At 47.2% G+C, this 15,019-nt stretch overlaps 1 protein-coding gene and 1 long non-coding RNA gene across 2 annotated transcripts; one reads left to right on the top strand and one right to left on the bottom strand.

Moving 5' to 3' along the window:
* Positions 1-3,484: 3,484 nt before the first annotated feature.
* Positions 3,485-7,735, bottom strand: LOC123098000 (uncharacterized). The gene is made up of 2 exons (XR_006447613.1): positions 6,879-7,735; positions 3,485-4,393 (listed from the first exon to the last, which is right to left on the bottom strand). It is a non-coding gene; the product is annotated as an uncharacterized lncRNA (long non-coding RNA).
* Positions 7,736-7,928: 193 nt separating this feature from the next.
* LOC123097999 (protein DENND6B) lies at positions 7,929-14,016 on the top strand. The gene is made up of 3 exons (XM_044519866.1): positions 7,929-9,733; positions 9,856-10,048; positions 13,743-14,016. The coding sequence occupies exons 1-3, from the start codon at positions 8,220-8,222 to the stop codon at positions 13,935-13,937; spliced, it is 1,902 nt and encodes a 633-aa protein (XP_044375801.1). The 5' UTR covers positions 7,929-8,219; the 3' UTR covers positions 13,938-14,016.
* The last annotated feature ends 1,003 nt before the right edge of the window (positions 14,017-15,019 follow it).

Consider the following 15,019-nt stretch of genomic DNA (forward strand, 5'->3'; position numbering starts at 1 on the left):
AGGGTTACGTCGACGCTAGCTTCGACACAGATCTGGATGACTCGAAGTCACAAACCGGATACGTGTATATTTTGAATGGAGGAGCAGTAAGCTGGTGCAGTTGCAAGCAAAGCGTCGTGGCGGGATCTACATATGAAGCGGAGTACATGGCGGCCTCAGAGGCAGCACAGGAAGCAGTCTGGATAAAGGAGTTCATTACCGACCTAGGGGTGATTCCCAATGCGTTGGGCCCGATGACTCTCTTCTGTGACAACACTGGAGCTATTGCCCTTGCGAAGGAGCCCAGGTTTCACAGGAAGACCAGGCATATCAAGCGTCGCTTCAACTCCATTCGTGAAAGTGTTCAAAATGGAGACATAGAAATTTGTAAAGTACATACGGACCTGAATGTAGCAGATCCGTTGACTAAACCTCTCCCTAGAGCAAAACATGATCAACACCAGGACGCAATGGTGTTCGATTCATCACAATGTAACTAGATTATTGACTCTAATGCAAGTGGGAGACTGTTGGAAATATGCCCTAGAGGCAATAATAAATGGTTATTATTATATTTCTTTGTTCATGGTAATTGTCTATTGTTCATGCTATAATTGTGTTATCCGGAAATCTAATACATGTGTGAATACATAGACCACAACGTGTCCCTAGTAAGCCTCTAGTTGACTAGATCGTTGATCAACAGATAATCATGGTTTCCTGACTATGGACATTGGATGTCATTGATAACGGGATCACATCATTAGGAGAATGATGTGATGGACAAGACCCAATCCTAAGCATAGCTCAAAGATCGTGTAGTTCGTTTGCTAGAGCTTTTCCAATGTCAAGTATCTTTTCCTTAGACCATGAGATCGTGTAACTCCCGGATACCGTAGGAGTGCTTTGGGTGTGCCAAACGTCACAACGTAACTGGGTGACTATAAAGGTACACTACGGGTATCTCTGAAAGTATCTGTTGGGTTGGCACGGATCGAGACTGGGATTTGTCACTCCGTGTGACGGAGAGGTATCTCTGGGCCCACTCGGTAATGCATCATCATAATGAGCTCAATGTGACTAAGGAGTTAGTCACGGGATCATGCATTACGGTACGAGTAAAGAGACTTGCCGGTAACGAGATTGAACAAGGTATTGGGATACCGACGATCGAATCTCGGGCAAGTAACATACCGATTGACAAAGGGAATTGTATACGGGATTGATTGAATCCTCGACATCGTGGTTCATCCGATGAGATCATCGTGGAACATGTGGGAGCCAACATGGGTATCCAGATCCCGCTATTGGTTATTGACCGAAGAGGCGTCTCGATCATGTCTACATGTCTCCCGAACCCGTAGGGTCTACACACTTAAGGTTCGGTGACGCTAGGGTTGTAGAGATATGAGTATGCGGAAACCCGAAAGTTGTTCAGAGTCCCGGATGAGATCCCGGACGTCACGAGGAGTTCCGGAATGGTCCGGAGGTGAAGAATTATATATAGGAAGTCCAGTTTCGGCTACCGGGAAAGTTTCGGGGGTTATCGGTATTGTACCGGGACCACCGGAAGGGTCCCGGGGGTCCACCGGGTGGGGCCACCTATCCCGAAGGGCCCCATGGGCTGAAGTGGGAAGGGAACCAGCCCTTAGTGGGCTGGGGCGCCCCCCTTGGGCCTCCCCCTGCGCCTAGGGTTGGAAACCCTAGGGGTGGGGGGCGCCCCACTTGGCTTGGGGGGGGGGAAGCCACCCCCCTTTCCCCTTGGACGCCGGCCCCCCCATGTAGATGGGTTCCAGGCCGGCGCCCCCCTCCCAGGGGGCCTATATATAGTGGGGGGGAGGGAGGGCAGCAACACAACAGCCCCTGGCGCCTCCCTCTCCCCCTGCAACACCTCTCCCTCTCGCAGAAGCTTGGTGAAGCCCTGCCGAGATCCCGCTACATCCACCACCACGCCGTCGTGCTGCTGGATCTCCATCAACCTCTCCTTCCCCCTTGCTGGATCAAGAAGGAGGAGACGTCGCTGCTCCGTACGTGTGTTGAACGCGGAGGTGCCGTCCGTTCGGCACCTCAGTCATCGGTGATTTGGATCACGGCGAGTACGACTCCATCAACCCCGTTCATTGGAACGCTTCCACTCGCGATCTACAAGGGTATGTAGATGCACTCCTTTCCCCTCGTTGCTAGTATACTCCATAGATGGATCTTGGTGATGCGTAGGAAATTTTAAAATTCTGCTACGATCCCCAACAGTCCCTCCCTGTTATTCTAGGTTTGTTTCGTTAGAAAATTCATTTGTCTACAAAAAGTGAGCATCACACATAGTTGTCCTATGGAAGTTCCCATGTTTTGCTTAGCAAAGATAGGATTTATAATATGTCGGAATCTATTTACGGTACATTGCTTTTCCCCATGAAATATTTACAGTACCGAGGTAGGGCTTTACAGTTTTGTTAGATCGATCACATGACAAACCTTTTGTTTACTCTTTGAGACTTCCAATAGCCAGTGTATGAATTGTGTTATGCTCTAAAGAGATTCTCAACAAAAGACTGGAAATTTCCGCAGCAACACGTGGGGTATCTACTAGTCATAAAAAATCTCTACTCTTATGAAAGACCTGGTGGTGTGTCTGTCATCCGTCATTTCTGACCATCCTGTCTGCATCTAACGCATGTGACGCAAGCTGTCATATTATTTGTGAAATGACCCCTACCACTCTGCTCTACATTTGCAGAAAACCACTTAGTCTCTCCAGACATCCCCGTCCCTCCCCCATCTCATCCAAACATATATGAGGAATACATTTTGGGCGAAACCTAACATACTTTTAGAGATATATATACCAAAAAATAGAGTGATTTTCTTTCAAGTTCGTGACACATGCATTAGTTTATTTTGGATGCGTTGCAACGCAATGGGTACTTTGCTAGTGAATTTTAGAAGGCACATTGGTGTGTACGAACTTACTCTTTCACTTTTTTGCTTTGTGCGTTCACGCATGTGGTTATTCGTCTAGCCTCTCGTATATATGAGTCTCGTACATATCCACACCCGTGACATGTTCCGCTGGAAGAACCTCGTCACCGGTGTTGAATGTGGTTGTCGACGCCATCTTGAGACGGCGGATCACCTCGTCTTTGGGTACTCTATCACCCGTTTGAGTGGGGAGGACCTTACTGCAATGGTTAGGGACATCCCTGCTTTTCATTATGTCATCGTCGGTTCATGTCCATGATGTTGCCGCCCTTAGAAACCTATGAACGATGTTGTCAACTCGGCAGTGGCATTGTTGATCTACATGGAGAAGCTTTGCCTAGATGACATGACTCTGTGGTAATCATGCCTGCATCATGTCATTTGCCCAACGCAAATGCTTGGCCCGCATGCTTGTCCTCCCGCCAGCAACGACCTCCCGTTCAATTGTCTTTTTTTCTGAGAGAAAGCCATCCGGCTAGCTTTATTGATTGGTAAAAACAGATACATCTTTCAACAAAGAAGGGCAAAAGAAAGCTAAGGTGTTCATTGACTCAGCAAACATAATCTACAGGATTTTAAGGATACCTAGCTATCTTAGAGCATGGCTAATAGAGTCGTCCGCTGCTGGCTCTATACGTGTGCCTTGTCAGCAATAGCTGCTGTAAAAGACGTCTTGTGTAATAAGGCTGGCTCTACATGAGCTGCTGGCTGACTAGAGTAATTAATGTGTACATGCAAGAAGAGAAAGGGAAAAGCAGTTGATTGGATGGTGAGGTACAGGGAATCGGGAGCAGCGGCCCTAGCGCTGGCTTCAGGCTGCATGCGGGCGGAACTCCCTCGCGTCTTGTGCTACAGCCGGGCGCTTTGTCAAGCGCTCGCTCCCTTCTCTCTCCTGCCTTTACTTCCCTCCAGCTCAGATATTTGCTGACGTGGAATCGCTTATAGCCGGCTGAGTAGGACTATTATACTTGCTCTTATGCGCCACCGTATTGGCTTCCCTTGGACAGAAAAACAAAACTAACCTCATCAAAACCGCAAGCAATCAATGCACATTCATGAAATATTGAGGAGCTAGTTGTTGACGAGAAACCACCAGCTAGTAGAGCTTCAGTAACTTTGGATACAGTCAGATTGTAATACAGTTTTATGGTGTCCCATCTGTTGAGCCAGCAAAAAACAATCTCTATCAGCATCATTTGATGTACTAAGATTGGTGGCCGCCTTTTATCACTGTCCGCAAACACATCCGAATGTATAAACATTGGACATCGATAAGTACCGTACGTTCGGTCTGGGGGTCTCCCAGACCGAACGAGTCGTTCGTACTGGATGGTCCATCGATCGAACAAATTTGTTCGGCCCAAAAATCCTCCATCCCGAACGTTCCACCCTCACGTTACCTAGACCTTCTGTTAGGCCTGCTAGCCCAAATAATTCCCTTTGCAAAAAGAAATTAAACAAAAGTGACAAAAAACCAGTCAGAACCTATTATGTACATAAAAATATAAATCAACAAATGATATTGCAGTAAAAACACAAAAAACTAAAGAAAAACCAGCTGAAAATTTGAGAAAAAAGTACAATAAAAATGCCAAAAAATCTAGAAATTGCCATCAATTGCTATAATTGTTAAAACTACCACACACTACCTATAGAAAAAAGTAAAATTAGATGACAACTAGCAAAAATTTCATGCTTTACAAAAAATAAAAAATTGACGTGGTGCAACGAAAATATAAAATTGCCGTGCTACATAAATTAAAAATTAAATGCCATGGTTTGTACACTAAAAATGCCGTGATGCATAAAGACAAATTTGCCATGACCATAAAACTAAATTTTCCATGGGCGCATAAAAAGTAAATTTGACAAGTTGCACAAAGAAGCAAAAAAAATGCCATGCTCATAAAAAAGCACGCATTATGGCAAAACAAAGATGACAAAGGTTGGCAATGGTGGCCAAAAGTGATGTAAAGTTGTTGTTGTTTTAATTTTACTGTGATGCACATTACCCCATGCATTAACATGTTTTTTTAAAAAGCAGATATTATTATGAGTGAATAATTCCGGCATTAGTCATGATACATGGAACGAAAATTTGCCATGATGTATAAACTCAAAATTGCCATGGTCAATTACGAAATTTAGCATCAATTTTATTTTTTTGCCATGGTTAAGTAATGAAATTTTCCATGAAATCATAAACTTAATTTGCCATGGTCATTTACTAAAATTTGCCATGATCTATGAACAAAATTTGCCATGGCCAGTTATTAATTTTGCCATGATCAATGGAATAAATTTGCCATGGTGAGTTAATGAAAATATAAAATTTGCGTCGTCTATGAACTAAATTTGCCATCGTCAATTACTAAAAACTACCATGATCTATGAAAATAAAATTGCCATGATTCGTTAACCAAACTTGCCATGATTCTTCAACTAAACTTGCCATGGTTATTTGCTAAGAATTGCCATCGTCTTAGGAAAAAAGGTAAATTTGCCATGAAAAACTAGAAGAGTAAAAAATTGCCATGAATCGTAAACTTAATATGCCATGGCCATTTACTAAAAAAATTCCATCGGCATTTACTAAAAACTTGCATGGTCATTTACTAAATAATGCCATTCTCATTTACTAAAAAAATGTTGTAATGCAAATACATGAAACTAAAATTTGGCATGATCTGCAAAGTAAATTTGCCATGGTTAATTTTTAAACTTACCAAGATCAAATGAAAAATAAATTTGTCATGGTCAATTACTAAATTTTCCATGGTTAATTTCTAAACTTGCCAAGATCAAATGAAAAATAATTTTTCCATGGTCAATTTGTGAGAAACTCAAACTAATTTGTAATGGCCATGACAAACATTCTTTGGATGGACATGACAAAAAGACACAACGAATCATGGAAAAGAATGCATTTAGTTGCCATGAAAAAAAACAGCTGTAAACAAAAATATTGATTTTAGTTGCCATGGTAAGTTTGCCATGTTTTTGAGCATATTAGGTTGCCATGTTTTTTAGCACCTTTAGTTGCCATGGCAAGTTTGCCGTTGACCATCTTAGTTAAAGAAGTTTGCCATGTTTTTGTACAAACTTAATTAAAAAAAGATTGTCACGTTTTCGCACATCTTTAGTTTGTCGTGGCAGGTTTCAAATGGTTTTGAGCATTTTAAAAATGACATGGCAAGTTTGCCATGTTTTAGAACACCTGAAACTTTGCCATATTTTTGAACATCTTAAGTTGCCATGGCAAGTTAGCCATGTTTTTGAACATCTATAACTTTGCCATGGAAAATTTGCATGTTTTTGAACATGTTAATTAAAAAAGTTTGCCATGTTTTTGCACATCGTAAAGTTTGACATGTTTTTGAACGTCTTAAATTGCTATGGCAAGTTTGCCATGTTTTTAAACATCTATAAGTTTGCCATGTTTTTTAGCATCTTAAGTTGCCATGGCAACTTTTTTGATAACTAATTAGAATTATTTTCTCTGTACAATTTGCCACGACAACTTTTTGATAAAAACTTAGAATTTTTTTCACTCTAAAAATTTCCCATGGCAACTTTTCTGGTAACAAATTGTCATTTACTAAAAATTGTCATCATCCTGGAAATTTAAAAAAATGTTGCCATGCATACCTGCCATCTTTATTTACTAAATGTGAATCTAAAACTGCAACCTATGCCAGCCGAAGCTATGTAGTAGTAACTGAGCTAAAGAAATGACACTAATTGAAGTGGCACTATTCTGAGTCCACAAGGGCATATTGATCGGAAAAAGGTAGTGTTGTTTTAACCGATTACTGAAATGCAAAAAGAATACGAGTAACATTCAGTACCATGAAGATCTACCAACCAGTCGATCTGAACCAGTACCATCAACGAAAGCAATGCAGTGTAGATGTCATCGTCACCTGCATGTTTTGACAGATTGTGCGTCCCGAGTGCCTCCCATTTACCGAACTGCTCAGTGCACCGCGGGAGCCCTTGCCGCCGGTCTTGGCGGAGTCCACCTCGCAGGACCCCGGCGTCCCGTGGACATGCTGGCCGTGGCGGCGCCATCCCTCGCCCCCATCACTAGCCACTCCCTCCCTCATGTCCCGCGTCAGCCTCCATAGCTACAGGCTACGTAGCCGCCGGATGCAGCCCTCTCGCATCCTCGCCGCCGTACTCGCGCGACCCGGCAAGCGATGCCGCGAACGGGTCCTCGCCGACGGCGCTGTCGGCGACTGGCAAGCGCCAGGATGTGGGTGGCCGGCGCGACCGGGAGCGCCACGCTACCTCGCCGCCTCCTCCCGCGGGCCGCATCCTCGCAGCCGCACTCGCCGTTGCCCCCTCCCCGCGGGTCGCAACCTCGCCGCCTCCTCCCGCGGGCCGCATCCTCGCAGCCGCACTCGCCGTTGCCCCCTCCCCGCGGGTCGCAACCTCGCCGCCTCCTCCCGCGGGCCATCCTCGCCGCCGCCTCCTCCCGCAGGTTCACAACGTGGTGCCCGCATACGGCGCCCTCCCGCAGCACTCGTGCCCCGCACGCCGCTGCTCCAACCGCCGAAAGGCCTCGCCGCTGTAATCGCCGGAATGATAAGGTGAGGGGATACTCGGGGGAGTGGGTGAGCCGGTGATTGTCGGGGAAAGGATAAGGTACGCTAGTAAAAAAACGTTCGGGGGAATTTGCCTTCAACCCGAACGCGTCCCTGGGATGACGTGGCAATGGGATACCATCAAAATTCGTGCAACGGCTACACGCACGTTCGGCTGCAGGTTCAAAAAATCCGAATGTTCGGCAGTTATCGTTCCCGTAAACATTTGATGCCGTTCGTTTGATGAACTGCATTGGAGTCCATGTCAAAGAAAAAAAAACGGACTGCAAGGAAAACTAAATCGAGTCCGGCAAGGTACCAACCGATGAACCGAGTGGAACCGTGTAACCGATTACTACCCGTAAACGGCAAACTGGCAAGCAACAAACACAAAACAGAAGTGCACGTCTGCGCCGCAAAGGAACGCCAGTCCGAACTCACCCACAGCCCGCCCCGCGAGGCAGATCCCAGACGGAGATCACGCCCCGTCCGATCCACCCGCGACCTTTCCCCCCATTCCCTCCGCCCTGCCCGTCGGCGGCTGTCTGTGCCGCCGCCCGCCGCCCGCCGCGGCGTCGCTTCCCGAGTCCAGCAACCTCCCGATTCGGCCGCGCGGTTGCAATTCCCCACTGACGTCTCCCGAATACCCAAATCATCGCGCCCCCGGCGGCCGCGGGGATGAACCGGATCCCGTCCGTCTCGCTGCGGGGCGACGCGGCCGAGGCGGGCGCGGCGGCGGCGCCCGACCCCGCGGCGCTGGCGCGGTGGGCGCGGGCCTTCTGCATCATCCGCTTCGACCTGGAGCGCGGGCAGCTGGTGGAGGCCTGCTTCCCGCCCGACGCGCTCGCCCACGGCGGCCTCGACCGCCTCGTCGCCTTCTCCTCCTTCCCGGACTCCATGTCCCACCACCTCCCGCGCCACCGCTCCTCCGTCCACGACTCGCTCTTCTCCTTCCGTCTCCCGGACCCCTCCCCGTCCGCGGCGGGCTCCCGCCGCGGCTTCCTCTACGGCTTCGTCTTCAACCGCCAGCGCCAGGACGAGCGCCTCCCCCGCGGCGGCGAGCAGAAGTCCGTTGTCATACTTTCACACGCGCCCTACTCTTCGCTGTTCCGCCTGCTGCTGCAGATCCTTGGCCCCCTCTGCTTCGACATAGGCCACACTGCGCTGACAATGGTGGCGTCGCACGTTGCCGCCTGGCCGGCGCCGTCACCAGGGTGCCCCATGGAGCTCCCCATTGGCAGCGCCGCTCTGCGGGTGCACCTTCCGCCCGCGGCCAACGACCCTGGGCCGCCGCCTGCGCTGTTGCCGGCGAACCCCTCGGTGCCGTATGGGCTCTTCCACGATGCTGATCTATTTGCTGCGTTTCGTGGCTTGCTCCTCCACCTGTGGACTCTTTGGGAACTCATGGTTGTTGGTGAACCCATACTGGTTGTGGCGCCATCACCACCTCAGTGCTCCGAGGCTGTGGCTGGGCTTGTTAGCCTTGTTGCTCCAATCTTGTATAGTGTGGACTTCAGGCCGTACTTCACTATTCATGATCCGGACTTCGCTCGCCTTAATGCGCTTGCAGAAGGCGAGGTGTTCCCACCGATGGTGCTCGGGGTGACGAACTTGTTTTTCCTGAGGAGTCTTAAGAGTGTTCCAAATGTGGTGTCCGTGGGAAGCCCGAATCCAAATTCTACTAGGGTGCTCCCAGCAGGTGGGCAATCACCAGCATCAGCAAATGGATCCAATGGGACACCTGTGAGGCTCAAACTCGACAAACTTGCAATCAGTAAGTTTTCGCCCACTGGTCTATTGAATTCAATCAAGTTGAGGAGAGAAGGCCCTCTTTCCCTCATGACAGAGCATAAAGAGGCGCTATGGAGCACATATGTGCCAACTACAAAGCCCGACACCTCTGTTCTAAATAGACTCATTGATGCCGGTGTGTCGCCTAGAATTGAGGAGTCCATGTCAGTCGTCAACAATGAGATATTGAGGCGGCATTTCTTGGAGCTAACGACCAACTTCCTTGCGCCTTTCGGGCCATATCTGAGAACTACAACACCACTGGAAGGGAGTTCTCCATTCGTTGATCCACCATTACTTCCACCATTTCACGCAGATGAGTTTGTCAATGGTTTGGCTTCTAGAGGTCCAGGGAAATTTTTGTCGAAAAGGATGAAGTCCAATTGGTTGGATTTATATAGGTAAGCCAGAACCACATTTTTTTTGGCAAAATATTTTATGAATTTTTAGTTTGAATTACTTCGCAAAACAGGGATTCACAAGCTAACATTTTCATTTTTGTTTCACCACTGATCTTTATCAGAAAATTCTTGGAAGGCCCTAACTTCATGCCTTGGTTCCGACAAAGACGTTCTGCTGCAGAGCAAGATCAGCTAAGGTTATGGAGGCAAGCTCGCATGAATGTTGATATCGAGAAGTTAATGTCAAAGATGTCCGAGTTGGAGAGGATTGATTCTTTTAATGTTATTGAGCGGTATCTTCTCAAAGAGATGGAGGTAATATTTGTTCTGATGCTTTCTTAAGTTATAACTGTCACTTGCAAAAATAAATAGATCATTAATAGTTATGGAGATTTAAGTAAGAAATCCTTAATAGTAGTCGTTTTCTGTTAGGACAAACTACGAAGATAAGCTCACAAACAACTCACATTATCGATAATTCAGTATATGTGCATAACTAAGACTGATGGATCTAAATCATAACCTTTTTCTTTTGACAAGGACTGCCTACACCTGCTATAGGCTTTAGGCCAGCACGAACCAAGCAGGATGAATGCCTCAGTTCGACGGGCACATAAAGGAAGTTAAGGGAAATAGGATAGCCATTTTGGAGATGACACTTTAGGAAGTTATGATAATATCTTTAAAGTAGTTCTAAGTTCCAAGAAGAGGTCTTTCCGTATAGGACACTAGCAGCCTGCCAGGTCACCACGATAGAGATCGAAAAGAGAGTTTGAGTTTGTTTGGTTAAGGAAGATTTTGAGTTTGTTAGTCAATGCATAGGTCTCCAATTAAGCTAATTCCAGTTTGGTTAGTCATGGTCTCATGGAGTCTAGTACTGGTCAAGGCTGTGCTATACAAGCAAACTGATGTATCTTTTGATCGATCAAAACAAAGAATCAATAGTGTAAGTCTAAATAGCCTCAGAACCTCACTGCCACGGTAGGGATTAGGCCCTGCAGTGATTAAATTAGGGTGAGTGCCCTACCCTCGATCTTTGTCCTTCGGACCCTTATCCTACCAAAATCCATATCAAAATAAGAATTAACTCGAGGTCCTATTGGTGGATAGGATGCAACCTAACATGTATGTTATGCCTTTTACTTATGTCTACTTCCTTGGTTTGACTGAATTATCCTTTCTTCTTATGATACATTGAACTTTAGGAACTAAACTTTGGAAGTTTGGTAATGATATGTTATAATGATTATTTGAGTGATTCCATAGTTTACTTCTCTGTAGGGCTAAATGTCGTAATACTCAGCAGCTCTCCTAAAAAATGATTCACATCACTGAGACTTGCCACATATATACTAAAAGGAACATGACTGGTTTTCTTGCATTTAATCAGATGTACCCTTAATACTTCATGCAATACATGTAATTTCCTGCAATAAAATCCAACGAGGCTCCTACTTTGTAGCGCACACCAATCTGTACTCTATTACGAGTTTGCCATTTAATTAGCTTACAGGAATGTTGCACCAGAAAACATTAATCAGTCTATGGTGAACTACAGATTAACTAGGATTTGATCATTTTGAGTATGAACTATTCTGGCATATGAATATGGTTTTAGTTGAACGAACCACATGTTTTGTGTGACTGGTTTTGTTGATATTTTCTTGCAAGAAATCAAACCAAGTGGCAATGGAATAGAGTTAAATGTTAAAGTCATGAAGTTTAGAGTAACATGACTGCACTGGGATTTCGTTCTGTCTTTACCTGCGAATAACCGCCTTCGGTAGTCGGTGGTAACGCCATTGGATTTTGATGTAATGAACAATAAAGCATTAGGCCAACTCCAACCGGCGATCCCAAATCGGACGTCCGTTTTGTCCGGATTTTTTCCGTTTGGGTTGGCAAAACGGACACGCACGTCCGCTAGCGGTCGTCCGGTCGGTGGTGCACCCAACCGGCCGCCGCATCCCAAATATTGTCCGCTTTTGGACTTGCAAATTTGACCCAAATCTAACGCAAATAATTTAAAAACATTACTATAATACATAAACGTCCACAAAGTCCAGTCCAGCACATTTTAACTAAACTTAAATTAAAAGGACATTTAAAAAAATTAGATAAGGGTCGTCGCCGCCGCGACCGTCGTCGTTGTCGTCATCCTTGTCGCCCGTGAGGTCGATGTAGGGCGGTGGCGTCCATAGGTGGCTGGCGGTCCCTGCCAGGTGCAGTTGGCTGCGAGAGGCGCCCGCACAACCTCTAGCCGTGGCGGCGACGGTGACCACGTGTTGGCGACCACCCACACGGGTGGCACGGACACGTACTCCGGCGTGCACGACACCGTCTCCGTCCACAAGCAGGACTGGCCGACCAAGGCCGGGTTCCATGCCGCGGGCTCCTCCAGCACCTCCTCCTGCACGTCCTCCATGGCCTCCTCCTTTACCACGGCGTCGAGCTCCGGGATGGCGACGTCGCTGGCCGCGGAGAGGGCCATCATCTCTTCGAGTCCCTCCCATTGGGCTTCGTCGTGGGTGCGGACGGAGTCCTCCATCACCCACCTCATGAGCTTCACCTCCTCCTTGGCGGTCATCGGAGGGGGTGGTGGCGGGGACGCGAGGGGGAAGGCGTGGGCGTCAGGCCGTGAACCAGCGCACGCCCGCGCGTCTGGGACGGGCTGAGAGCGCGCGCACGGCTGGCAGAGCGCGCCTGTGACAGGCTTTGAGCACGACCGGCAAAGTAGGACTGCCGCCATAGGTCGTTCTCATCCGGGAACCACGTGCCCCAGAGCGGCGAATCGACGGTGTACCTGCGGTCGTTGATGAGGTCGGCCGGCAGGCGGGCGCAGCGGTGATAGATCCCCTCTCGGCGAGCGTGGTCGCTCAACGGGATCGGAGGCACGGGCACGCGGTCGGCCGAGAGGTGCGAGTTGTTTGGGAGGTATACGTCGCTCCACAGCAGCGGCATGCCCGTCTCCCAATACCTCTGGTAGATCTCGGCCTTCACGTACGGACGCTGCCGAGGCGGGGCGGCCGGCGGGGAGATGCGAATGCCGGAGGAGGTGGAGGAAGTGTGGAGTGGCTGCGGTTGCAGCGGCCGGAGGAGGACCCGGCCTCGTGGCCGTGCTTCCCCCTGCCGGGGATCCACTTCCAGACCATTACCGTCGGCGAGGAGGTGGTGGAGAGGAGGTGGAAGAGCGGCGGCCGAGGGGCTAGGGTTTGCTCGTGTCAGGGCTCAAGGAGGCACGCAGCTCTGGAAGTGGAAGTCTGTGGACTGGCCGGTCCACGGCTTCCACATTAAAAAAGACGACCGGGTGGATGCGTGACTGGCAAGTGGGTCCGCCCACTCGTGCGTCGTAAATGTGGGCGGTGGGAGGTAGGTGGGCGGTCGACAGGCGGGCCCGAGGCAGACGAGGAGTGGGCGCGTGGGCGTCCGTTCATTTTGTCCGTCTGGACGCAAACCCTGCGCAAGTTTGCGCTGAAAATGGGTCGAGCCGCACGCCAAACGGACAAATTTTGCGGATGGGGTCGCGCGTTGGGCCGTCGCTTCTGTCCGTTTGGGCCAGAACGGACATGGCCGGACAGAATGTGGTCTAGCATTGGAGTTGGCCTTACAAGCGTATAACTTTTTGCTGAATAGTGATGTGACACTTCAATAATATCCTTCGGTAATTAGGGCTGTTTGATACTAGTCTACCATTCTCCTGTATTTGATAGACTGGAGGAATGCATGCACATGAACAGTTGAAGATTTCCACCTTATATTATTAGTTTTGACAGCCTAACCTCAAGAATTTCGATTTACTGTGACAGCCCCCATGATATAGTTCATTACAACAAGAGGGGCCTTGCCATTGTTTAGTGATATATATTTAAAAATTGCATGTTAAAATGTTTCAGCATATAATCCAAAGGAAATATCTTGGACAGTAGCTTAGCTTGTCAACATACCTATTCTGCCCTCAATAATTTGTTGAAAATATCCTGATGTTTATTTTCCAATTTCTGCCATCCAGAATTCTCGGACAGCTACTGCTGAATCAATAGCAGCATGCCAGAAACTGAAGGCAGACCTCCAAGCAGCATTCAGTGTCCTCCCAAAGGACATGCAGCAGCTGCTGCTTTCCAACCCTAAACGAGCCGTGCTTCTTCAAGCCAGCCAAGAAAAGGTCTCAGGACTTGGGGACGTTGTCTCCCAGACAAGTTTGTAGCAGTTCTTTTTCTTTGTAATATTAATATTGCGATTCTTTTATACACAGAGTAAAAAAATTCACACGATTTTTTTATACATGGGTGCTGGCCTGCTGGGTTTGACTCACTTTTATCCACAAAGTCTAAAATTTACACGCCTTTTTTATTTATACATGGCTGCCAGATTTGACTCAACATGTTCATATTTACCTTTGTGTGTCTCACTCTATGATTCCACTAAAACAAGTACCATTGAAGAAATAGTAACATAACTAAATGATTTATTGTCTTGGTTCCTTTTTCATCTGCAGAAACTATACAGCTTAAGAAATCATATTTTACATTATGTAACAGCCCTCAGCATCCTCCATTAAAAACAAGGTTATTCAGATTGAGGATCTAAAGGAGTGATGTTAATGGTTGGTCTTATAGCTGGATGCCCATCAAATTACTGGTAGCTTGCTATTTTGCCCTTCCAATATAGTGATGAATCCATACATCCTCAGTGGGATCAATTGCTGAGTGGCAAAAAAGATTTCCCTTTCATCCTTTAGCGAACTTTTTTTCTGGCTCATTCATGTTGATGTATGAAATGCTGACATGGTATTCTCAGCTAGAAAGCAATGATGCTAAGCTGCAGGTCCATCAGGATTAAGGGCATGTTTGTTCGCCGACCACACATTGCAATGCCAGACCTTATTTGCAGCATGTTTTCTTCAATGGAAATAGATAAATTTTGCGAGCTGGTGTTACCGATCCTTTTTTTTTCTTTTTGCATATTGTACAAGTTTGTTGGAGTATTAGAAATTCAGAACCAACTAAAAAAGACTGATGAAGATTTTCTACGAAGCCTGTATCTGAATGTAGGTTTACCTTTTATTCGTTGTTGACGATGCTACTTATGTTACAGTTGTGTGCATTAGCGTTTTACTATCAGTACCAGGTAAGTGGTAAACTGTCAGTTTGGACGGTTAGCTTCTCCGACCCTTTTAACATGAAAGTTGCATGGCCCGGTGTATTTGCGCCTGTTTCTACATCCTCCCAAGAACAGAAGACTTCGTGACACATGAGAAGTAAAAAAGAAACTCAGGAGTAATGTTCA

Source organism: Triticum aestivum, chromosome 4D (genome assembly GCF_018294505.1).
Source record: "Triticum aestivum cultivar Chinese Spring chromosome 4D, IWGSC CS RefSeq v2.1, whole genome shotgun sequence".
In the NCBI taxonomy this organism is placed as follows: domain Eukaryota; kingdom Viridiplantae; phylum Streptophyta; class Magnoliopsida; order Poales; family Poaceae; genus Triticum; species Triticum aestivum.

Bases quoted from the DNA above. Each gene is read 5' to 3' on its own strand.
- LOC123097999 (XM_044519866.1), top strand. From the start codon at position 8,220: ATGAACCGGATCCCGTCCGTCTCGCTGCGGGGCGACGCGGCCGAGGCG. The intron at 9,734-9,855 runs GTAAGCCAGAAC...GATCTTTATCAG, and splicing joins AATTGGTTGGATTTATATAG to AAAATTCTTGGAAGGCCCTA. The intron at 10,049-13,742 runs GTAATATTTGTT...TCTGCCATCCAG, and splicing joins ATCTTCTCAAAGAGATGGAG to AATTCTCGGACAGCTACTGC.